The sequence below is a fragment of the Lampris incognitus genome, chromosome 2 (genome assembly GCF_029633865.1).
Source record: "Lampris incognitus isolate fLamInc1 chromosome 2, fLamInc1.hap2, whole genome shotgun sequence".
NCBI lineage: Eukaryota > Metazoa > Chordata > Actinopteri > Lampriformes > Lampridae > Lampris > Lampris incognitus.
The window spans coordinates 130,376,846-130,402,529 of record NC_079212.1 but is presented as its reverse complement, the minus strand read 5'-3'; the positions used below and the strand labels follow the sequence as shown (position 1 = coordinate 130,402,529).

General features: G+C 40.9%; 1 protein-coding gene across 1 annotated transcript in view; it reads left to right on the top strand.

The window, feature by feature from the left end:
* Positions 1–25,684, top strand: part of LOC130107906 (ataxin-7) — a 54,182-nt gene that overhangs the window by 15,821 nt on the left and 12,677 nt on the right. Inside the window, exons 2-4 of the mRNA XM_056274705.1 lie at positions 283–504; positions 695–763; positions 6,320–6,424. Coding sequence (XP_056130680.1) covers positions 291–504; positions 695–763; positions 6,320–6,424 — 388 coding nt within the window. The 5' untranslated portion in view covers positions 283–290. The remainder of the gene's footprint in view (positions 1–282; positions 505–694; positions 764–6,319; positions 6,425–25,684) is intronic.

Genomic DNA, 25,684 nt, shown 5'->3' with positions numbered 1-25,684 from the left:
GCGAAATCTTGTCTTCTATTGTTGAGAATCTACAGGATACACAGGGGAGGGACGTGTAGGATTTGCCCCCATGCTCCCGCTCAAGTGACAAGCAAGAAAGCTTGTTTAATGAGGTTCAGGCAGGGTTATTTGGACTTGTCTTACTCGTATTTTTCCTAGTTATCCTTTATTTTTTTACTGGGACAGCGAGAAAAAAAACCCCAAAACGTGCGTTTGTCCGAGTCGCTCAGTGAGGAGATTGCCGTAGAGTGCAACGCTGACTCCCGTGTTGTTACATTGTAGCGGAAAGAATGTCGGAAAGGGCCGATGATGACGTCAGGGGAGAGCAGCGCAGAGCGGCCAGGCAGCAGCTGAAGCAGCAACAGCAGCAGCAGATCCAGCGGGGAGAAGGCTCCACAGCAATGGCGACTGTTGCGGAGCGGAGATCCCTGCCTAGTCCAGAAATAATGTTGGGACAGCCTTGGAGCAACTGGGTCGATGCTGTCAAACTCCACGGGAACGACGGTGAGTGCTCGGGCGTCCGGAACGTCCATGTAGAGGCGAGTCGTAACACGACAGTTGCCTTTTTTTTTTTGTTCCCGATTGCATGCAGTTTGTGGAAAATGAAGAAACTGAAAATGATAGCAACAGCACGAGCAAGCAAGCAAGTGCAACTATTTATTTGCCCTGTGTGTACCGGATTGCCTCATTTTAGGTGCCGAATTGGAGGAAAGTTTCAAAGACTTGGGGAAAAATCGAGAAGCCATGCGTTTGTGCAGAGAAGGTGAGTGGTTTTCTCTCTAACCAAAAGGTGTATTGCTTTCTGGGGATTTGCACATAGACACGGATTCACACACCTCACACGCGTCGGTTGTGCACATTTTAAGATTACTTTAATGTATCAAGGGTATGTTGTCGCAACAAGGAGCCGCAAATCAATGAAAATTGAGTGTATTTTTCGTTAATTATTATCTTTTCTTTGTCCTGTGAACAACTTCAGGGTTAACAACATAAACTCTAGCAGAGCGCAGGCCCAAGTGATGACATATCATTGAAATCTGTTCCAAAAGATCCATTTAGTGGGGTGCATTACTGGACTGGCCTCCTTGGAAGTGATAATTATACAGTGTTTGTCAGGAACCTCAGTGCTACCAGTTAAACTTTGCTTCTGTTTCCCCACCTTTTGAATGTCAGCAATTTAGACTATATTTTGAAGGTAATTTCTTTCGAAAATCCCCACTTTGGAAAAAAACCCTTTGGAGTTGGAGAAACTAACTGTACTTAATCTTTTACTGTTCTTGTACTGACACTTTACTGCAAAACACCAAAATGAGATTACATTTAGGAGATGGCGTCTCCTAAATGTAATCTGAATTAACCCTTTTACAAGCACAGAAAGGTCAGCAAAAATCCTGACAGCCCAGTCTGTTGACTATGAGATGCTGTGGCTTCTCACTTGCTAGCCAGAGTGCCTCACTGTATGTGTTCTGTCTCATTATAACAACAGACTCAATTTTACCACTGAGTCTGATTCTGAGCCATGAATTAATTCAGATTACTATTACTGAGGATGATAATACTCAGCTGGCATGTATAGTAACAACAGCGTAAGGGAAGTATATTTTTGTGCTCCAAACTAAAATGTAAGGACTTATTCAATGGTTGGCTTAAACTTGCATTTTTACCTGTAAGTCTGATTGAAGTTACAGCCACAGAATAGTATTTTGGAAATCATTGTCTATTCATGCCCAACTAGACATTTAAGGGTAGAGTTATAGCTATGATGGAACAAAGAGGATGGTATGCGACATAAATCAAACTGAAACCTAAACCACAACATCAGAAGCACATGGTACCGTTTCTGAGACACCACAGAAAGTTTATGCAGCATTTCTCTTTTGGAAATGCTGCATAAATTGTTCTTTAATTATTGATAACCTTATTCAGGTATTCGGTGTGATTCCGTACCAACAAAATTACATCTTTTTAAGTGACCGATCTTGTTGAAACCTTCTTGCACATGTGGGTATACTAGACTCCAAGTTTGACATGAGCATTGACAATTTGGCAGAAAACAAAAGTTGACAAAGTTTAGGACAAAATAATATCTTTCTTAAAATCGGACATCCCAGTTCGTAACTTCATTTTGACAGTTAGGCGTTGTGTTAAATGAACTTTAACGCTCAGTCTAATTTCCAATCCCATGTTGTAACTAACTGGGGCTTTGTAAATGCGGATGTCTTGTTAGAACAGAAGTATACATCTCTTTCATTTTGACTTTGTCTCAGAACTTAAACTAGATGAACTAGTTTGAGTGAAATGACACAGCATTATTCTTTCCAGCCTGAAACCAGAAAAATGCATCTATAAATGGCTGTAGTTAAATTTTTCATTCTAATGCAATTTCTATTACAAGTGTATCAGGATGCTTTGAATGGTCTTGATGCACAAATATTGGATCCTGCTGGAATTTCTTTCCAATCCAGCAATGGAAATGTTAAGGTTTATATTGTAATCAGAACTCTACGAAGTCTCTGCACAATCCATGCACAATGTGCATACAATTAATTTAAAATGATTGCGAGAGATAGGAGAGCAGCGTAATGCAAACACAAATTTAAGTAAACAAAACCAGGGGAGGTGCATAACAGCCATTTTTGGAGCTGGTGAGAATATACAGTGATATGATTGCATAAAATCTCAACCTCATCTCAAAAGTCATGTTGAAATCACAAGTAAATTCACAGTTTTTGAATGGCTACAATTTCCATCCAGCACATGTGATGTAACATTTGAAAATTGAAGTGGTCTGTACAGCCAGAAAAGACTGACATAAATCACAGAAACGTATTCAGTGCATTGAATGCAACCAACATTATGATCAGTGAAATGCACAGTTTTTTTTTTAATTTCCAGGGTTCAAAGATTTTGATAACTTAATCTTTGACTGTATACATTCTTTCACATTTAACTTTGTAGCAGGCAAGTTCTTTGCTCTGCCTTTCATCATTTCACAGAGAAACGTCGATAGACATTACTTTCTTGGTTTCAATTCAGTTTTTATGAAAATATATTTGATTCATTTAGTGCCACATTGAAGTTCTCTCCCACAGGGGGTTGACAATAAGGCAAATAAGGAGAACTAAAAGGAATCAGATGAACATTTTAGGCACGTTTATTTCTGATCACATGATCTTGTCCCACACCTGTGATGTTATCAATGCGAGTCCAACTATGAAGGAACCATTTTTTCTCTCATGATCTCTGTGTGCTACTGTAAAGTAAGGGAAAACCATAAAGGAACACCATAGTTGACCTGTCAGGGGCACTTATCTACATTTTTTTTTTGCATCGGCCACCAATGTGACCTGTATGCTATCATAAAGCCACCGCACAATTAAAGGAGCAACTAATGGTGTTCATACTCAATAACAGAAACGAAAACCTCTCATATCTGCATAATTGGTGCTGTTAAGGAATGGAACATTCCTGAAAACAAAAATATAGCAGTTTTACACATAGTACAATTTTGGATTGGTCTCCCATACTAATGACAAGTATGTAGTAGCCTAAATAAGATATGGCAAGAGCATTCAGTTGGCTTTAAAACTGTGCCTGACCTAAATGAATATTGTCTGCTTTTTGTCAAGGAAATCATGTTTCGAAAAAAGACAGGATTGTTGTCTTACTGGGTCAAAGAGAATATTTTGAGAGCAAGGCAGAGAGACCTATTCGGCACTTAAAATTCAAGGCTGTTACCTCACTCCACGTCCAACTGCCTCAAAGATTTTTTTTCTCTTAGCGGTTTCTCTCTCTAATATTATTTGTGCTGTTTAGCTTCTGTCTGTTCCTCATGGCTGGATTGTGTGTTCTCATAGCATATTATTCATTCAGTCTGTGATTGTGTGAGTGAGTCGGTAGTGGGTATTGTGAGTGGATGACTACACCTCTCTGCCATGACTCACCACCAGATATCTCTCCTCTCCTTTGGTCTAACAGTCATTGCAACACACACTCGCACATACGGCACACACACGTCACAGTCAGAGAGCTTATCGTAAGAATGTGAATAGTGACTGATGAATGCATTCCTTTGGATCTGTCCTGCTTTTATGACTTTACATTGGCTGGTGTGAAAATGATGCTTGCTGGGAAATGTAGTGCCAGTGTCAGTCACGGTCAGATTGTGCTGGCCTGTGTGTGTGTGTGTTATAGTAGTCTGCTTGGTGTTGCTATTGCTGCTCCCCCTAACTCCTTCATCACTGCCAAAAATGAGGATACTGAAATGAACAGAACTCTCATTCTTTTATGCTCTCATCCGTTCTCGTTCTCCCTTTCTTCCAGCATAGGGATCCTCTGCTGTCTTTATCTCACTGAGGTATAGGCTTCGTCTCTCTGTTGTCTCTTCTCTCGTTGCTCTCCAGGTTTCTCTTTCTTGTTCTCTCCTGTCGCCCATGTCTTTTCTTGCTCCATTCTCGTTCTCTGCTCCTCCTTCATACTCACTTCCTCTCTCTCTTTACCCCCCCCCCCCAACACACACACACTCACACAAACACACATAAGACGGAAATGGAGAGCTAGAATGGGATCGACACAATGGCGCTCAGCCACTTTTCAAGTCGAACCATTTCAGCAATACAGTCAGTGCCAGTGGACTGAATGCAGAGTGGTGAAGCGAGGCCAGGCAGTTCTTGAGTAGTTGAGCGAGCCATTAGAAGAATGCTCCACGGTGAGAAACACCAACAGTTTGGGAACAATTTCCGTTTAACTTTGCCATTGATCGCACCAGGAAGTGCCTTGTCTTATTTGACATCTGTGTTCTCAGCCTGTTCAGTAAAGGAGTTGAGAGAGGCTTGACTTTCATTTGGGACTGCTTGATAAGTTATAAAGTTGAAATGTCAGTTAAATGTCTGCCTTTTAAGTTTATAAGTGGTTTGCTGGTAGGAGAACAGAAAGGGTCATTGAGTCATAGAAAGGAAAACAGACAAGTGGGCCTGCGAGATACCCAGATCTTGGCAGGTTAGCTTCCAACCTTTTCTTTAATAGTATTAGTGTATGGTACCTGCAAGTTGTGAATGTTATCTTCTGCACCACACTTCCACACTTTTCTTTCACTGCAGTCAAGCACTCAACAAGACACATTTAAAATTTGCATTAGACTTGCGTGTTATATAATTTACATGCCGTTCTACAACTGAGGATGTTTTCCTTTTTTATGGCAGGCCTCAAAAGCTGTGAAAATAAATTCACTTCCACAATGGCTTTTGGAGCAGACACTTAGCAATGTGTCCTCAGACACTTGACCCATGTTAAGTAGTGACAGGTTTGTCGATTCATCCACATAAGACTGCAGATGACCTCCCAAAGAGACAGCCTGCTAGGTAGAACCTTCTATGTGGGCCGTCGCTAATGGGCCTCATCCCTTCCAGACTAAGCCAGTGGCGTTTGAAGGACCCTTGATGGCTGTGGAAGAGTATGTGTTGGAGAGGGCCTCCACTCGTCTCATCCATCAGTTCCAGGCAATTTCTTAATTAGCCTTCTTAATTAGGTGGTAGCTGGTTCTCTGCGCAAGGGTAAATTGTGAACACTTTGTGGTAAAGAGCCCTTTTACCCTCTGATTTCTTTGCCATTGAGAGGCTGCTGAAGTTGGGGAACACTTTCGATGCACAAGTGCACATATTGATATGGAGTGCATTGGTGAAAATGTGTGTACATAAATGATATACACTCCCTTTATATAATCTATAATCATATAATATAGTGGTAATACTTAAGATTTTTTACAGAATAACATTTTTATGTGAGATGGATTTCATGTCAATCATCTCATTTGAAAACCCTAGTTTATTTGATGTCACACATCACTCTCACCCTCTGTTACAGTCATGCTCTTTGTGCCTTAGTGAGAAAGAGAAATTCATTCTCTGAGAGCATTTAACCTTTGGATTACTGGCTCAGTCCTTTCCCCATCCTTATCAATAGGTCATGTTCTCTTCGCTAAATAGCAGCTAACACTGGATTTTTCTGTACGTCAGGTACAATTGTCTCCTCACCACATTTTAATGTTAACATTGTTGTTTGTGTTCTAAAATGTAGCTTTTAATGTTTATATGTGATCATATATGATTTATTTTCCTTTTAGAGTATTTTATTTATTGTTTCTGCTGGTATACTGTTTTTTATGTCATTGCTGCAAATCATGCACAAAGAAAATGATTACTCCATCAAACTAGACCGAACTACTTTGTTCCCTAAAGGTAGCAAACCAGGTGAATGCAAATTTAGTTTATTTGCCTCTCAAACATCTCCCCCCTCTGGTCTGTTTTTCTTTTGTGTGCAGATATGCCCATATTTGGCCAGTGTCCAGCCCAGGATGACTTCTACCTGGTGATGTGCAGCCACTGCAGTCAGGTAGTCAAGCCCCAGGCCTTCCAAGCACACTATGGTAAGTCACAGGCAAATGGGCACATGCATGTGCACACACACACAAAAACGTGCATACACTCAGTTGCTACCCATCTTTCATGCAATACCGTCACTTAGTATGTACAGTGTGGTTTAATAGTTGTGAGTTTTATTGCTTACCAGCAGGGACAGCTAGGCTGGTGAACAGGGTTGCTAGGCTGGTGAACAGGGTTACTAGTGAAAGTGGATCAGTGAAGGGGGAAGTTACAGCACACAAAATCTCGGGAACCTTGCATGAAACCTGCTTGGTACTCAGAGGGTAGATATTTCACACATTAACATACTCTGGGGCAGGGGTCTCAAACTTAGTTTACCTGGGGGCTACTTGACAGGTGGTCTTATGGAGGGGAGGGCCGATGCAATAGGGATGAAGAAGAAACTGTTCGACTATATAACCGTCATGTTGTTTTTTATTATTATTTTAGATTTTTTTTTCAGTTTTCACATGACCAGGTTACTATGTACACAGTGTAGCCTGGCGTAGGCCTACATATTTAGCCTACTTCTTGTTAGAAACCTGGCACTTCTGAGGTGAGGCACATTTGCTTTCAGGGACCAGGCAGTGGTCACCCTGAGGACAGCCTGGAGATGTTCATTGGCCAGGCTGGACCGATGCTTTGATTTATAAAAAGTTCATAGTTAAGAACAGTTTCTCACACAGATAAGTGCTGCCAAAAAGACACGTGGCCTACCTGAACAGTTTGGATGACTGTGGGAATGTTTTGGGAAGTTGTCTGAGAAACTGTCCAAGCATTTCCTGCTTTCCTTGTGCCTCTCTGAACTTTGCCTTGAGCTCAGTGTTGCACTGCAAGTCTATGAGCTCCATTTGAAATGTGCTTACAGCACTGTCCACATCAAAGGAGAGGGGTCTGCAAATAACTGGAAAGTGGTGTTGTGATCTTAAAATCAGAAAAGCAACGCTGAAACTCCTGGTGCAGATTTTCAATGGCATCAGTAATTGACTGGCATGTTGGGAAGTGGACAAGTCTTTTCTCTGTGAGCTGTGTTTTCCTTGATCTGAGTTTCACAGAGAAGGCTTTCACACTATCAAATACTACAGTGACAAGTTGGTCTGGCCCCTGCAGTTTTAAATTAAGAGTGTCAAGTGCCTGTGTGATATCAACTAAGAAAGCTAAATCCATGAGCCATTTGGGATCATCAACCTCAAGAACATGAAGCCTGCCTTCTTAAATGAATTCTGTGGTTGCCTCCCTCAATTCAAAAAAACTTTCAGGACACTGCTGCTGCTCAACCAGCACACTTTTGTGAAGTACAACACATCTCCATATGTTGCATCTACTTCCTCCAGATACGCATAGAACTGACGGTGTTGTAAACCTCTTGATCTGATGTAATTAATACAGTCATAACACTGTCAAATTTCAACCATTTGCTGCAGAATGCCTGCTGGTGAATGATGCAGTGCAATGCAATTGCAAGATCTACATTCTCTTCCTCCAGCTTTCTTTGAATCAGTGCTACAAGCCCATTTTTTTCTTCCCGTCATTGACGGAGCACCATCAGTGGTGATTCCAACCAGTTTATTCCAGGGTAGACCAGCAGCCTCAATTGCATTGCACACTTGAAATATATATTTGGCTGTAGTCTGTCCCTGCATTGGATATAAAGTTAGCAGTTCTTCTGTTAACTCAAAACGGTCATTGATACCCCTTACAAATGTAGCAAGATGAGAATTGTCATTTATATCTGTGCTTCCATCAAGTGCCAAAGAATAGTGCATGAAATCTGTCTTTATGCATGTTCAATAATCCAGGTAAGAAAATCAAAGAAAGTCGAATCAGTTCATCTAGACACAACGTTTATTGAGAGAAACGTTTCATTACTCATCTAAGTGACCTCTTCATGCCACTGTATTGTTTATAAGGGTGGGGATACCTGCAGTCATTTGAGACTGAAGGGGTCACTTAGATGAGTGATGAAACATTTCTCTCAGTAAACGTGTCCAGATGAACTGATTCAACTTTTTCTTTGAGTGCGTGAAATTGTTTGCTTTAGTGCAAAACTGTGAATATCGCCAGACAACTCGCTGATCCATTCTGCAATTGTATTTGGGCTGAGACTGGCGTTTCTGAATAAAGATGCCTTCTCCGGGCAAATGATATTTGCTACCAGCAGCATGCAGTCTCTCAGAAACTGTCCCTCCGTAAATGGCTTGCTAGCCTTCGCTATTGCCTCGCTTACCACATAGCTAGCTTCGACAGCTGCGTCACAGTCTTTTTTTGGCTTTGTGAAAAAGTTCTGTTGACAGGACAGACTTTTTTGAAAGTGTGCTGCCTTCTCACCTCGCCTTTGAACCAATCATACTCTTCAGCATGTTTAGTAGTGTGATGTCGCTTCAGATTGAAATCCTTCAGGACGGCAACTTTTTCCTTGCAAATTAGACAGATCGGACACCTTAAATTCAGTGAAGAAGTAGTCGCATGCCCATTTCTCTTGGAACTGCCGGTGTTCCTGGTCAACTTTTTTTTGCCTTTTGAAAGTGACATTTCGCAGTGGGCTAGCCTACTGGGTTTATGTACTCGCATTGCCTGGCTACCGTGTGTGTGCATGCGCGTGTGCGTGTGAGAGAGTGCTGCAAAACTGACATTAGGCTATGTCATCTGCAACTGGCCTCACAACTAATCTTAACTGAGTATTTAGAACTAGAAACACAGAGAAACGTTTATAAAAAAAAACAAACACCAAAGTAGTATGCAAAATGGATAGGCGGTCCGGATCTCTTAATAAATCTAAAACATAGCGCGGGAAGCGCAAAACTACCTTGCAGGTCGGATGTGGCCCACGGACTGGTAGTTTCAGACCCCTGCTCTGGGGTATTAACTTCCTCTTCTTGTACCCCACGAATTTTCTCTCTCAGTTCATTAACCTGAATTAGGGAGCTGCAAAGACATTGTTTTATCTATCTGCCCCCTTTTTAGTGTAAATTTTTTTATTCATATCCCCCCCAGTCTCAGATTTATGCATGTTTACAATTCCTTTTTTAATATTTTATGTACTTCTCTTGAGTCTTGTGTAATGGCCCTGACACACCAGGCTGACGGTCGGCTGTCAGCGAGCGTCTGTGACCCTAGTTTTTGCAGTGTGTCCCGCACTGTCGACACTAGTCGGACCCCTATTGGCAGCTTTTCGGCTGATTCAGTGTGTTGAATCGGCGGAGCCCGTCGCTTAGAAAAATCACTCTGATTGGCTCTTCAGTTTAGCGAAATGGTGCAGAACGTACATGCTAGTTACATTACAGTCATTTAGCCGACACTTTTATCCAAAGCATAGTTGGCCGTCATCTGTAGTCTTTGTGGTATGTTCCAGGGTTGCTTTTTTTGCCCAGACAGCAGGCGACGCAACAGTCGGCCTTCATCACTGCTAGTGGTTTGGTGTGCCTGGGCCCTAAGTGTGTGCATGGACAGACACAGGCTCATGGGTATGCCTTCTAATAATGTGTTGTTTTATAAACCTAAAGATAGGGGTGCAATGGATCACAAAACTTACGGTTTGGATTGTATTACGGTTTTGAGTCAGGGATTGGATAATTTTTTGGATCAGCGAAAAAAATGATAAAAGGGAGACAAATGTAACTTTGCTTTACATGTATTCTCTAAAACACTTAAAGCAAGGAACTTTTGACCATAGTCGTAAATGAAAACGATATTCAAGATGTACAATGTTTAAATAAAATCGTAAGATATATAAAGTATTCAATAATCAATTGGCTCCCGTCACTGACACATCAGGGTGATGTTGCATCAAATGGGTGGCCATGCTTGATGTATTTCCATTCCCACATGGCTTTCTCGTGGCACAATGCCTACCCACTGTAACGGTTTTTCCCACCACCCTTCTTCCATCAATATATTTTACAGGCAAGCCAAAAGTGCTCCCATGCATGCGACTTAAATGATGCAGGAGGCTTTTCAAGTTCTTCCGTTCCTCCTCTAACCGTGACTGTCACCTTTAAAGCAGCAGTAGACAACTTTTCAACTTAACCCCCTAGCGTTTACAAGCGGTATTGTTGCGCTGCTGTTGCAAAGACAATCCGGTCACTTTCCGTTTATTTGCAACCTGGTTGCTGTCCAAAGCAAGAAACAACCGTAAGAATCCTAATTTGAACTAGAAACCCCAAACTCAGAGCTATGATAAAAGCAGACTAAAACATCCGGTAGTGTTAATAAGTAGGCAGTTTGTGTTACTTACAGATCCAGTAGAAATATTGCCAACTGAATGTCAGTCTGGAACCCTCTCAAGTCCCGGATGTTGCATCAAACTGTTTCCCCGTCGAGATCTGTTAACCCCCTAGCCAGACTTCAATACAACACTGGGACACTTGATTAACCTTAACCTAACTTCAAAATCACCCTAACCTTACCCTAACCTCAAACTTACCCTAAGCTTAACATAACGTTTACCTTAACCTAATCATAACCGATAGCTAACCCGTTTCCATGCGAATGCTTTTGTCTGGCTAGGGGGAAACGGGTCTCGACGGAGAAGCAGAGTTGGATATGACACCAGAGCTCTCTCCATTGAGGGAATGCCCATCTGAGGATCACTCTTGTTTTATCTCTGTTTCTACCACTCTCCCTTTTTGCCTTCTTTGCCTCCTCTGTCAATGGGGTTCTTTGTAACTTGCCAGGTAGTTTCCGCTGTCACTTCAGTTGTTCCACCATTTAAGCTACTGGGGATAGATACTTATAGCTACTGGGAAAAACAAAATCTCTATTCTCTTTCTATTTTGGTTGTACAATGGTTGATGCACTTTCTTTGTGCCGTAAATCGAGCCTTCAGTTTCCTGTGAGATCGTACCCGGTGGCAGACAGAATTGCATAGTGAAAGCTAGGCTTATAAAGACCCAATCTAAATACCGATGGTGTCATTATTCTATAGCCATTACACTATGGAATCATTATTTACTTCATAATGAAAAGTTAAAGCAAAAAATGTTGTCTACGGCCTCTTTAAAATGGAACAGATGTGGTTCATCACATAGGCAGGGCAGGGCTTTTTTTCTTCTTCTTTTACCTGCTACACCAACTGCGTGTGTGTTGCATGTGTTTGCATGCCAGCTGTTTTTTCTGCTGCACTGCATGCATATTGAGTTTTTCCAAGTGATAATGCGGTTGGTTGTGCAGGGTTTGGAAGTAAGTGTAGGCTATGTTAACTGGTACTGAATTAATGAACTCGATCATTTTAACTACAGTGTCATGGATATACATTGATTTAATTGATTTATTTTAATGTGCAATGAACCCCCCCCCCACAAGGTTGCATTGCTGCATTGCATTGCCTCTGGTACAATCAGGTATATATTTTAATCATTTTCAAACAAGTTGTACTCGTTTTTTTACACAGTTCTATGTAGTTTTTACCTGTTGGAGGGCCGCGTAGCTGCGTGTAGAGAAAAAAAAATAGACCAGCTGCGTTAAAATAGAGATCAGTAATGTGATGCTAGTGCAGGTGTGCGCGGCTTCCACGGTCAGTGTAGCAGTCATGCCGTCTGTGCCTGGTGTAGGCTGTTACTGCACTTTTTGCAATGCGAGCATTTCTGATTGATTCGTTGGGATTCAACATGCCCTCTTCACGTGAACGCACAATGGCTTTTTTTTTTTTTGCATAATCAACCAATCATTGTGCTTCAGAGTAAATTACAGCATGCATCTGTCTTGTTTATCTTTTCACTGTAACTCTGCATGGAGATTTGGAGAATTATTACTTTAAAAATTAACAACAGTAGTAAAACTGTTTCACTATGATGGTTAAATTTTGCAATTAAACTGCAGTTTACATGCATGCCAATCCGTGGGGGGCAATCCGTACCTATCACAGATCAACTAAGTTCTATTACAACACTACCTGAAGACATATTGCTCATGCTCATCAGCTGACTAGGGAGAATATATGTCTGTGCTTGTGTGTGCATGGGTTTCCCTTTTCAGGCTGTGTGAGTAGTTGAATTTGGGTCTTTCACTGGAGTGCCAAGGAGAATTGATGAATTATAGATTCAAGAGATCTCTTTGCAGGAAATCTTGTTAAACACTTGACGGTTGAACCCCGTTCACTATTAACAGTTTTACCTTGTTCGCTGTGAATTTGTTGCAAGTCATGAAAGCTTGACCACACTGACACATAGAAGGTAACAGAGCAATTAGCCGGCTCCCTGAGCTTTTTTTTTTTTTTTTTTTTGATTGAGGTATGTAGTGACACACCATGTCCTGTCGTCCTGGTTTTCTGCAGGAATTGTTTGAAGTCTTTTAAGGACTTCAAACAATTCCTAGGGTCAGGTTGATTTCAGCCCTGATAAAATGTTCAAACTTGGTTCATATGGCTGTGCTCTAGACCAGTGGTTCTCCACCTTTTTGAGTTGCAACCCCACAGAATAATCAGGTTGGTATTCATGATGTGACCCCCCCCCCCCCAATTGCATAGCATTGGGGCATTTAACTCGCAACATCCTGATGGAAACACATTGATCGCTTATAAACTGTCTGCCCAAGACTGTTCAAGGATTACTGTAATATAACACATAAAAGCTACCAAACTCACACAGGAAGACCATTGTTTAACCCACAGACAGAACAACTAATTTGATTTTGGCTTTAATTAGTGTTTTTCGATTTATTGAAATAACGGCACCTCGTGTGCACCTACACTTTGACTCTCACAAACACATTCAATAAAATCTATTCTAAGGCAAATTATATAACTGGTACAGGCGATGTAATGTAAAAATCATTCCCCATTCTAAAATATTTTATTTTATTTTTCCCACGGCGCTGCGGGCTACGTATGTGGCGCACGTTTTGGGCACTCACTCATGGACGATCTGAGAGGGACGCTTAGTAAGGACGTAGGGACATTTAGTTGGTACGTTGAGTAAGAAATTTGTCTGATATATTAACTATGTATATTAACCTTGTTGTTCTGGTCTGCACCTGCTAATAGTCTGCTGTTATCCTCACTGTCTTTTGATGTTTTTTTTTTGACAACCGTTCCTCCATGCAGAATAGCCACCAAGACCGCTGGATCCCAGGGTCCTCTTAAAAAGCTGACACTTAAAGTGTCTATTTATTTGCACAACAAGCTGTTGTTGCTGATGTATGTCTTCAGGTGAATCATATAAATAAACTGAATTTTTTTAAAGGTGACAATGATTTATATTAGATTTATGTAACATTCAGTGCCTGCAATGTTTTTTTTCATGCTGATCCTGATATGAAGAATGATTATTATCTACTAAACGTACAAACGTTAAGTACTGTATTGCTCTCTCAAAGAGTCTGAGTATACTGAGGGCCAGTGCAGAGGGCCCCACCTTTTATTCTTTGACAGAAGAGCAATTAAAGAGACAGTACACATATTTTTCGCATCAGGTGCGCCGTGGGTCTGGATGGTTTCATGCTTGTTTTCTCCATAACCATCTGACGGCCCCTAGAAGGGGGTCCCAACCCCAGGTTGAGAACCAATGCTCTAGACAAGATTCAGAAATGTTTGACTCTTAATTTGTTACATCCTTAAGGACTTAAGGAAGACTCCACTCAAAAACATGTGGCTCTGTAACTAGAGCGCCATACAATCACATAGACAATAGTGATTTGCGTGACTAAACTTACTCCATATACATGGATGAAATTGTTCTCTGTTAGCACCGCCTAAGGATAGCATGTAAATTGACATCACACACAGGAAGTAAACAACTAAGAGACTACAAGGAGAGAATGAGGATGTGTGTGAGCATATTAGATGTATTACAGCTGTAGTGGCTTGGCAAAATGGTGGCGACCTCGTACAAGCTTGCTGGTACATGTAGTAACTGTGGGACTGGCTCTCTGAACAGGAAAAGATCATTTTCTCTGCTAATGAGTTACTCCATAGCCGAACATCGATACTTCCTAGATGAGCACATTACAAGTGGTGAAATTTCCCTTAAAGTATATTTAGCCATGTACTCAAGTATCTCTCTCACTTTGTTTCTTAGATGTTGGCTATGACTGACCTCAAGGAGATAATTTTACTGAAGTGGATTAATTTCCTAAATAGTGTTACTAAACAAGCAGCCACAAGAGGGAGATATGACACATGGCTCCCAATGGGGTTGTTATTGTTACTGTGTCAACATGCAGCAGTCCAGACAGAAGGACTCCTGCTCTGATAAAGGATTAATCGTTTGATACAGACTTATCTAGACGAGACCGCTAATACTCCATCTTACGACTGAGTTTCCATACCTGTCCGATCCTTTTGAATGAGAAGTAAACATGCACAACGCTGTAAGAAGTGCCTGTTAAGTCGAACAATTGTAGCAGTAATGGTAGACAGCTTGGGCAAGAGAGCAAAATGTTTTGTTGATACAGGCTGTGTACAGTTTGATCCATAGACGGCTGCAAAGCAATTAGCTCAGCCATTTGGCTATGATTTTAAGCTAAAGTTCCAAAGTAATTGACTGCAAATAAGTGGTTAATTATGATGCATTACTTTGTGTGTAAACTATTGTTATCAAGATAATATCCCCATTCACCACTCTTTTGTACCAAATGCTGAGTTATTTAACATTTTTAATTATACAAGCTTCTAAAACAATATTAAACAAAGGCTCCCTCTTTTTTGTGGACTGGTAGTGTCTGACATATGCCATTGAGACATTTTCATTCAGACTAAGCACTAGACAGCTGATTTGCCTGAGCGGTTTCCCCTTTCCTTGTTGAAGGTCTGCCAATCAGGAAAATCACTTTCTAGAGTTGATTGGAATAAAATCCTGCTTGCATATGGCTGTGAACGAGACAACTTTAGTCAACCTTATAGATCATGCAAGCAGTAGAGATGAAATGGTCAGTGGTGTGTGTGATATCTGAGTATGGCACACGGTCGAGCTAAGCACAGTAGGAGTGCTCTATATGCCCAAATACGAGCCCCCCCCCCACCCAAAAAAAACAAAAAAACAAAAAACACTCTCTGATGTCACCATAGAAAGACTCCATGTAGCGTCAGCACTGGGTGAAGACACCAGTCTCAGCACCATGGAGATAGTCTCCATATGATTTTAGGCTGTTGCTTTAAGCCCATCTGTCAACCAATAGGTATTTGTGCTTCCCAACTGAGGCTGTTCCCAGCAGGGGTGACACTCCGTGCAGAACGGGAAACTGCAAGCTGCTGTTTTATGCATTCATTTATGAAACAGTCAAACAAAGACTCCTTGAAACACACACACACACACACACACACACACACACACACACACACACACACACACACACACACACACACACACACACACACACACACACAGATGGTATGACAACAGCATATCTTTGAATCATGGGTGCCTTTTGTTCAGCTGCCAACAGCCAAGTCAGCAGAGGAATTTTTAACAAAACCACAGCTGAAAAATTGCTAACCGTGGCCTATATTATCTTGACTATCACTGTATCATTACTCTTTACCTAGTGCTCTATATAATCTTGCAACAGCTACCAAGACCCGACCTTCTGAGGAGCTTTGGAGAATGCTTCCTATGCATGTGATATAAGACATTGTGTTCAAACATGGCTTTACTTTAAAGTAACCCTCACTCTTTCATGTTTTTCCTTCTCCTCCCTGTTTCCCAAGGCCAGGGAGTACCCTTAGCGCTGAGGCAACAGTTTACTTGACAGCATGAAAGAAAATATTATGGCTCCTCCCCTTATTTCAGTTGCCCCCTTTTCCCGATTTCTTTTTTAACTCAACTTGCAAGGCCAATGAAATTAGCTGTTTGCTCTTGGTATTTGCAGTGAGTTGTAGGAGTGTCACGCTGGTGTTTTCTGATGTGCATTTGTGTGCGTGACTTGTTGTTAGAGGTGGTTTGGATGGGCCAAAATCACAGGGGAGGGAGGGTAAAAGAGATAGAAAGGCCTCTGGGTGTTTTTGCTGCTAAGGAGGGGGTTTAGTGGGATATGAGGGACAGTGGGAGCTGGAGTGTTTAATGACTGGGTAGAAGGAAACTAGAGACAAGCCCCAGGTGTGAAGGAGTGTTCTCATAAGCTTGTGAAATATGGACGTCCTTTCAAAACCCGTTTTCTCCCTCCCTCTTTTCGTTTGTAGACATATAGTTCATTCGGTATGTTAATGCATATTTCAAGAAATAAAAATGCCATGCCACCATTAAATTTTCATTCTCAATTAATGCATACATTAGTTGGGTCAAAATTAAAGTTTAGGTATGCATGGAATCCTCATGAATTGGTATACATGTTTGCTGATAATATTATGGTTAGGGCCGAATGATATTGACAGAAAATTGTATTGCAATAAATTGCTGTAAAATTGCTGTTAGACAACTAGATGAAATAACTCACACATAACATTTCTAAGAAATTTCTGTTTAAACCTTTTTTTGTTAGAACAATCAAGCCTGAACATTATTTTGTGATGTGATTATGGTTATTGATCACAGTTTTTAGTCTCAGTTCTTTGGCTTTTTGAAGGCCGTATTTATAGATATCAGTAGTGTTTTAGTGTTGCCTTTTTATTGGGGTTTTTGGAGCAGGGAGAGGATAGACCATTGCTTCAGTCATGATCTACATAGCCTTCAGCAACTATTAACATCCCCTTAACTTTTTCACATTTTTTCCCTGTTACACACCTCCACATTTGAATGCATAGAAATAGAAATATTTTTCCCCTCAAGTAACATGCTAAATCCAACACATTTATGGAGTAATTTTTTTTAATTCAATAGCATTTTTTTTTAAATTAAAAGATATTTCTCATTTACAAAAGTATTCACCACCCCGGACTCAGTACTTTTTAGATAGGCCTTTGGCAGTAATTATAGCTGTGAGTCTTCTCAGACTGTATGAGCTTCACAGTTGGATTTTGGAATTTTTGCCCTTCATAAAAATTTGTTCCAACTCTACCAAATTATATTTTGGCAGAGTTGGTGTGGGCAGCATTTATTAGGTCATATCAGGTTTTCAATGGGATTTAAGTCTGAGCCTTGGCTGGGCCATTCCAGCTAAAGCCTAGAGGTTTTAACCCTCCTTTTTGTTTTAATGCTTTGTAGTTTTTGCTGTTTGCTTTGGGTCATTGTGCTGTTGGAACATGAATCTTTTCCCTAAATGTAGATGTCTTGCTGACTAAATCACGTTGTCCTTTACCTATATGTGGTTCTGATCATCTTGCTTTGATGGCATCAAGCTGTCCAGTCCCCCAGCTGAAAGGCAACCCATTAATGTGGCTACCACCATGTTTGACAGTAGGAATGGTTTTACCCCAGGGTGTTGGGCTGTGATTGCCGTTTTACTTTCTGGCCAAAGAGCTCAGCTTTAGTCTGATCATACCACAAAGTATTCTGCCAGAAGGTCTCAGATTTGGCACCTAGCATGGCACCTAGCAAACTCGAGGCATCATTTGGGGCTGTTTGACATGACAAGCGTCCGGGGCATTTTCTCACTGCAGGGTTCTACGTACTATTAGCATTGTAGTGTGATCTAATTATTACATCATCACTGAAGTGGAAGAGCAGAGGTAATGAGCTGTGGGAAATAAACCAAATAAAAAGAAAAAAATACACTTTAGCGCTAATCTACTCACTTTGTTTTTTCTGCCTCCCACACTCTTTGGTTCTGTTTGCTGCATAAAACTGATTCCCTGCTGTGTACTTCCAGTTACGTCACACTGTAAGATCACTGGCTGTGCTTTCAAAGGTCAAAAGAAGACGAGATCAGAGTTCAGCAAGATAAACTTTGGACGGACTACTAATACGCCAGGTTTAGGTGGTAGGCGCCGCCAAAGTCCAGGATCGCAGTGAGCTGGGTGTCAATGCTCTCTCCTCATAGAATAAAAATGGCCCTGCCAGCACTGTGCCATTTTGCTGCTTGTCATGTGAAATAGGAGAACGTTGGGCTTTTTCAGAAGTGGCTTCCTTCTAGCCACTCTACCAAAGAGGGAGAATCTGTGAAAAGCTCATGCGATGGTTCATCTCTGAATAGTTTCCCCCTTTTCAGCCAATTAGTTGCATAGCTCTGTGAGCATTGTAGCTGTCCTCTTGGTAGCTTGATCTGAGCAACGAGACAAAAATGGTGATTTTTGGTTGGACATTTTGATCTTGGTAATGTGTGGTGTTAGCAACAGACTTTATGGTGCTCTAAGAAAGGTTCAAAGCTTTGCCAATGTTTTTAGAACCTTTTCCAGCCTTTTGCCCTCTAACAACTTCAAGGTGAAATTTCATTGGCTTATCCTCAATCTTCATGATAGCAGGATTGATCTACGTATATGTTGACCTATATGCTGTTTCAGCTGTGAGACCTCACAAAGGCTGATCTTTACTGTGCACTCATAAAATTTAAGCGGTGGCTATGAAATCAACATAGGGTGATCTTGTTAATTTATTTAGTGATGTCAAGAAACTCGAATACACTTAGCCCAGTTTTAGTTACAAGTGAAATACCAAAGGAATTGAATGATTAACTGTTACAAAATCTTTACTTTATTTTTGATGTAATTCTGAAGACATCCAAATACTTAATTTCATTTTACAATTGAAAAATACTTCTATAGCAGTAGAAAATAATTACGTTAAAATGTATTTTAGCTGCAAAGCAGCAAAGCATGAAATAATTAGAGGGGAAATAAATAAATTAAGTTACAATTTATTAAGTCCCATGTGGAAATTTGTCCTCTGCATTTTACCCATTCTAACCACTTAAAGCCAGTGGTCAGCCACAGTGAAGTATAAGATGTAAGGCCAATGCCTCAGTCAAAGGTAGGGGTGGGCAGTGTCAATTATTTTCCATGTTCGGTTAATGGGGGGATTTGATCTGTTAACCGCTTACTTTATATATTCAATAGCCTGTAAAAGCACATGCCAACACGTTAGACCACAGCCAACAATAAAATTCATTAATTAAGTACAATGCATTTATTACTGTCTAACAGCCAATAAAAACAACTCTACAAGGGATATTTCTGATTAATTTATTGAAACTTTTAAAATGTGGAATAATGCCTGGTAGAAGAAAATACAGTATCTTAAATATAAAAACAATTGGCTACCCCCCCCCCCAGAATACAACTCTTAAATATTGCATTTAACCAAAATAAATAGGCAAATAATATGCAGATAGCCTACTTTCACAAATGGGAAAAAATATAAATAAAATATCAACTTAAATCCAAAACCACCGTTAAATAAATAAAAAATAAAACATAAATCATCGGTAACTGGTGAAAAATGAATTGATCAATGTGTTCTGGAGAAAGCTGAGTACGGAGTCTATTTGCAATCAGACCGGCAGTGGGGAACACTCGCGCTGTGGGGGATGGACGTTGCGGGAATAACTAAGTATTTCTTTGCGAGAATACTGAGCTTTTTCTATCTCCTTTCATGCATTTCCCATCACAGCAGAGGTTTCTGGTCTGGTGGTATGCATGGCTCACTAAAGTACAGCTCGATTTTGTTTCTCTGGTCATCTGCTGTGCCATAGTCTTCTCCAAGCAGATGATGGATTGCAGTGGAGCTTGCAATGTGGCTGTGGTTACAGTCACTCCGAGGTTATCAGGCCCCTGGTGGTCCAGTTCAGCTCCATCGAAGATTTTGCTGAGTTTTTCGCAGATGGAGAGGGGCATTGGAGGCTCCACAAATCAAAGGTACTTGTGCCTGGGATCTAGGCATGAGTCTTATCAGCCCTGGTTTGCCTGCAACACACATAAATTCACTGTAGGAGCTATTTTTCTTAATTTAATTTATTTATAAGTGTATATGTGTACTGGTGTGTACAGATGCTTTCTCAGACCTTAGCTTGTGAAATGTGCCCCAAAATAATAGTTTTATTTACTCAATATATTTTTTTTTCTTCCCTTCTCCTGGATCGCCACCTTGCTGTGGCGGAGAAGCTTGCGTGTACCAATGATCCCAAGAACTATGCTGTCTGGAGCTTGGCTCCTGGTAGGATCACCCAAGGCAGATAGGTCAAGGGGGAGGTTCCAGACAAAGCGCGATCCAACAAAGACCTCAATGTTGGAACTGGTGGAAGATGTCTCCAGGTCACAACAACAGTGAAAATGGATGAAGGCTGCAACAGAGGGTGGTCCCCAATCGTCTTGGTTCTCCATGCCTTTGGACTCTGGCCACCCCCTGCCAAGGACCGTGTGGTGGCTGCAGGTGCATCAGCCACTCCACGTAAAAAGCTGTCACGCGCAGATGTCCTCGCTTTAAGCAGCTCCAGGATTGGCCTGTATGTCCATCTGAGGACCCAAAGGGAGGACGGTCATACTTGACCCTGAATAACCCCCAATGATGATGTTTTCTTCCATTCGTTTTGTTTTATCAAGTTAATTTTGTATTAGAAAACTTGAATAAAACAAAAAATTCTAACTAAAAATCATTGGACATTACATTTTTATCAACAACAAGCGTCTGTATGAGAAAAGCTTGGAAAGTTAACACACAAAATTATTATTTTTATGAAATGTCAATTGATGAAAGATGTTAAAGAATTAGACCTAATAGTTACACAAAGTGTCTAATAAGCATCTATGAGAAAAGCTTGAAAAGTAAACAATAATTATTTTAATGAAATGTCAATTGATGAAACAGATGTTAAAGAATTAGGCCTAATTAATTAGTTGCATAAAAAATGTATGGTGTATGTATTTATTGCAACTTAGCAGGAGATATTTTATCCATCACATGCCTCTTGAGAGCGCTTGCTACAGCCCGTTTGAACTCTGTTACCTTTGGAGATTCTGAAGCTACAGGTTGCAGGTGCCTTTTCATGAGGCTGTGTCACTGGGTAAACCGCTGAGATGCACACGTGTGTCTCACTGCAGAGTGCTGTAGTCGCGCACTTCAGAGATCTGAGTGCTGGCAACATATCTTCCATTGTCTGCCAGGTGTCATTGGTAAGTTCCAGGCTCTGTGCATCACTGATTTTGGTGACATTCCTGTCTGACAATGTGGCCGTCACTGCCCATCGTTGCTCATACAGCCGTTCCATCATATCGAACACTGAATTCCAGCGTGTGTGACAGTATTGTATCAATTTGTGGATGGGCAAACTGAAGCTCCTGCTTTCTCTTTTAATGCACTTGTTGCAGTGGATCTATGGTAAAAATGAGACACTAAACGGCTGCACGCCGCCACCACAAGGCTCATATTAACGCTTCTGAAACCACAATTTATGGTAAGCTGGAGTGCATGGGCATAACGGCACAATCATTCCCATTCTTCTACCAAAGTCTCATTTGCAAGAACCTTGTTTTTTGCATTATCATACACAGACTTTTCCAATCAATCCCCATTCTTCAGCGACAGTTCGAAGATGGGCAGTGATGTTTTCGGACGTATGTCTCTCGTCTGTGCTGCAAGTTTGTACGACAGCAGTTTTAATTCCCCATCCCTCCATATAGGAAAATGTTACAGTTATATATGCCTCTGTTGTAAGCGCCAGAAACAATGGCCTGCGAACCGTCGTCTGCCGTCAGGAGGAGTGGAGTCGGATAATGCGCGTGTGTGCAGTGACCACTTAGTCAGAAAAATCACTCTTCATAACAAGGATCATGTCCAACATATCTTGCTTTGTGTTTATACCTTTCTCTCATCGTCTAAACTAGCACAGTTTGGGCTAAACTAGCTCCATCTCATCCATTCTGCTTTTCACTTCCTGCCCTCCATCTGAATCTCACGCGTCATCAGAATCACGTGACTGCAAACAAGCTATTCTGGTTCTACAAATTCCATGAGATCACGAAAGCCTCCCCCCTCAACAAAATTAAGGGGTAACGTGTCTTTCGTAATCATTGAAGTGATGAGTTGTGTTATCTGCTCTTGTCTACTGGAATCACACTTGTGTTTAACGGTAACAAAGGATGCCATACTTGCTTGTTTTCCTTCATGGAGAGATTTGTCATGATGCTTTTGTTGCACATGATATTTCATTGTAGTAGTACACTACACTGCTAATCTCAAACCACCAATTAAAGTGGAACAGAATACTCGCTTTAAAAGGTTTTTTTTTTTTTTAAAACACTAAACAGCCAAGCTAATCTTAATGCCTAAATAAAAAAAGCTGATATTTCGGTATAAAGACATTGACATTTTGATTAAGGATCAGTTTCGGTTGACCAAACCATGCCCATCATTAGTCAAGGGTAATGGCAGGAACACTGCATGTCTTTGGATATGGGAGGAAAGGGGAACACCCAGAGGAAACTCACAAGCACAAGGGATACATGGAGCAAGGGCCTGGGCTGGGACTCAAACACAAACTCCTGCCCGCCGACTATTTCTGCGCAATATTTTTTCATAGACACTGGACATGTACTCCTCATATTGGATGTGTGATGGTTCTTAAAGTAACTGAATACATTTTTGGTATGCAGTTTCAAGCCAAATATTTACTGAATTTTTACCTACCTTATGTCATAACCCTCATAACCATTATTTACAAATTGGAGGACGTCATCTCAGTTTTGCAAATAACACAATGCTTTCATGATCAGTTTGGGAAGGTTAATAACAATAAAAATAACTATTTATATAGCACTTTTCTAAAACAATGTTATAAAGTGCTTTACAAAGAAATAAAACCAGACAAGGCAAAAATAAGAATAAGACAAAATAATTAAGAGTAAAAATAAAAACTATGAATAAATATCAAACATTTGTCAAAGCTTTCGCAAAAAGAAAAGTTTTTTTTTAAACCCCCCCCCCTTTCTCCCAGATTGTACTGGCCAATTACCCCACTCTTCCGAGCCGTTCCAGTCACTGCTTCACCCCTTTTGCCGATCCGAAGAGGGCTGCAGACTACCACATGCCTCCTCTGATACATGTGGAGTTGCCAGCTGCTTCTTTTCACCTGACAGTGAGGAGTTTCGCCAGGGGGACGTAGCGCGAGGGAGGCTCATGCTATTCCCTCCAGTTCCCCCTCCCCCCTGAACAGGCACCCCAGCTGACCAGAGGAGGCGCTAGTGCAGCGACCAGGACACATACCCACATTCAGCTTCCCACCTCCAGACACAGCCAATTGTGTTTGTAAGGATGCCTGACCAAGCTGGAGGTAACATGGGGATTTGAACCAGCAATCCCCATGTTGGTAGGCAACGGAATAGACCGCTACGCTACCTGGACACAAAAGAACATTTTTAAGATGAGATTTAAAAGAAGCAAACGATTCAAAGTATAACAGGGAGCCAGTGTAGGGAGGCAAGCACAGGAGTGATATGGTCATGCCTCTTTATCCCGGTAATGGCCGAGTAGCGGCATTGTGTACCAACTGCAGATAGTGGGGGGAGCCTTTGCTGATACCTGAATAAAGTGCGTTGCAATAGTCAAGCCGAGAATAGATAAAAAGCATGTACAACTTTTTGCAGATAGGCAATTGATAAAAATGACCTAATTTTGGAGATTAGCTTGAGCTGCAGAAAGCATGACTGAACAACAGGTTTGATTTGATTATTAAAACCGAGGTTAGCATCAAATATCACCCTAAGAGTCCTAGCAGTCTGCTTAAGACTACCTAACAGACCACCAAGATTAGTACCAAAAGGGCTTATGTAATTTGGGGGACCAAACAGAATGACCTTAGACTTATCGTCATGAAATTTAAGAACATTTTTGGACATCCAGGATTTATTGTCAGAGAGGCAAGTTGTGAGATTTGCTAGGGAACTAGGATCTGTGGGTTTTAGTGGCATGCATAACAGAGCGTTGTCAGCATAAAGATGGTAGAGCACATTGTGATTTTGAATGACCTGGCCAAGGGGCAGAGTGTATATAGAAAAGAGAGGGGGGCCAAGAACTGAGCCTTGAAGGACACCACAACTCAACTTAGCCATCGAGGAAGTAGAGTTACCCAGAACAACAGAAAAAGTTCTGTTGGTGAGGTAAGAGTGTAATAAACTAAGAGCCGAGCCCTTGATACCAACTTAAGTCTCTAAGCAATATAAGAGGATGCTGTGTTCAACTGTGTCAAAGGCAGCACTTATGTCTAAAAGAACTCAAAGGCAGCACTTAAGTCTAAAGGGACTAAAATCGAGCAGTCAGCTCTGTCAACAGTCAGCAGTAGGTCATTAGTGACCTCAACTAGAGCTGTCTCGGTACTATGAAGTGCTCTAAAACCAGACTGGAAACTGTTAAAAAAAACTATTAGTGTTCATAAAAGAAATCAATTCAGATGACATTACTCTTTCCAGAACCTTAGATAGAAAAGACAATTTGGAGATTGGTCTGTAGTTACTTAAGGACAGGGGATCTAAATTAGGTTTCTTCAACAATGGGTGAACAATGGCATGCTTAAAACTGTCTGGAAAAGAACCAGAGGCCAAAGAATTATTAAGAATTTGGAGAATAACGGGGCTGACAGTTGAAAATACCTCCTTGAGCAGCTTAGTGGGAATGATGTCTAAAATGCAGGAGGAGTTCATATTAGAGACTGTACTCTAACACTTAAATTGTAATTTGTTGAAACTGAGTAAACGGGGCAGAATTAACATGGAGAATAGAATGGGTGCAAGGGCCGGGCTAGATTTGAGACCTCATATTCTCCACCTTATTTTCAAAATGAGTGAGAAATTTTTCGGACAACTCAACATCAGGTTAAAAAAAAAGGTAACACTTTATTTTAGGGGTCGGAAATACCCAGTAATTTCCTAGTAATAAAGTGGTAATTATCACGTAATTTCTTAGAAATAAGGTTGAAATTACCTTGTAATTACCTAGTAATAAGGTGGTAGTTTTTACAGGTAATTTTACAGCAAACCGTAACCCTAACCCAAATTACAAGGTAATTTCAGCCTTACTTGGAAATTACTATGTAATATCCAACCCCCTAAAATAAAGTGTAACCAAAAAGAAAAAAAGGTTGAAGATTCTTCATCTCTCGGACATCAGTGGGTCTGTCTTCTTTTGATAGATTTAGTGAAATGAAAGGGCGGCTAGATATTCAGTCTGCTGATATTTGCCTTCCTCACCAGCAGTTCTCTGCTATATGTCTGTGGAGCTGTGTATTGCTCCTAGCTATGAGTGGCTGCAGCCCTTATCTTACATAGCCAAATGATATTCAGGAGGTCTTGATCCAAAAAGGATACCAATTTTTCTTTTATGAAATTAATAACCTTTTAAATATTGTCTGTTTAGATTTTTATTTACAGTCAGAGCTAATAATACAGTATACTAGAATAAACAATTTATTAAAATTCTAAAGATTTCTATATCACATGCATGTTCTGCTTGTACTGTGGGGATAAAGGCCAGCTA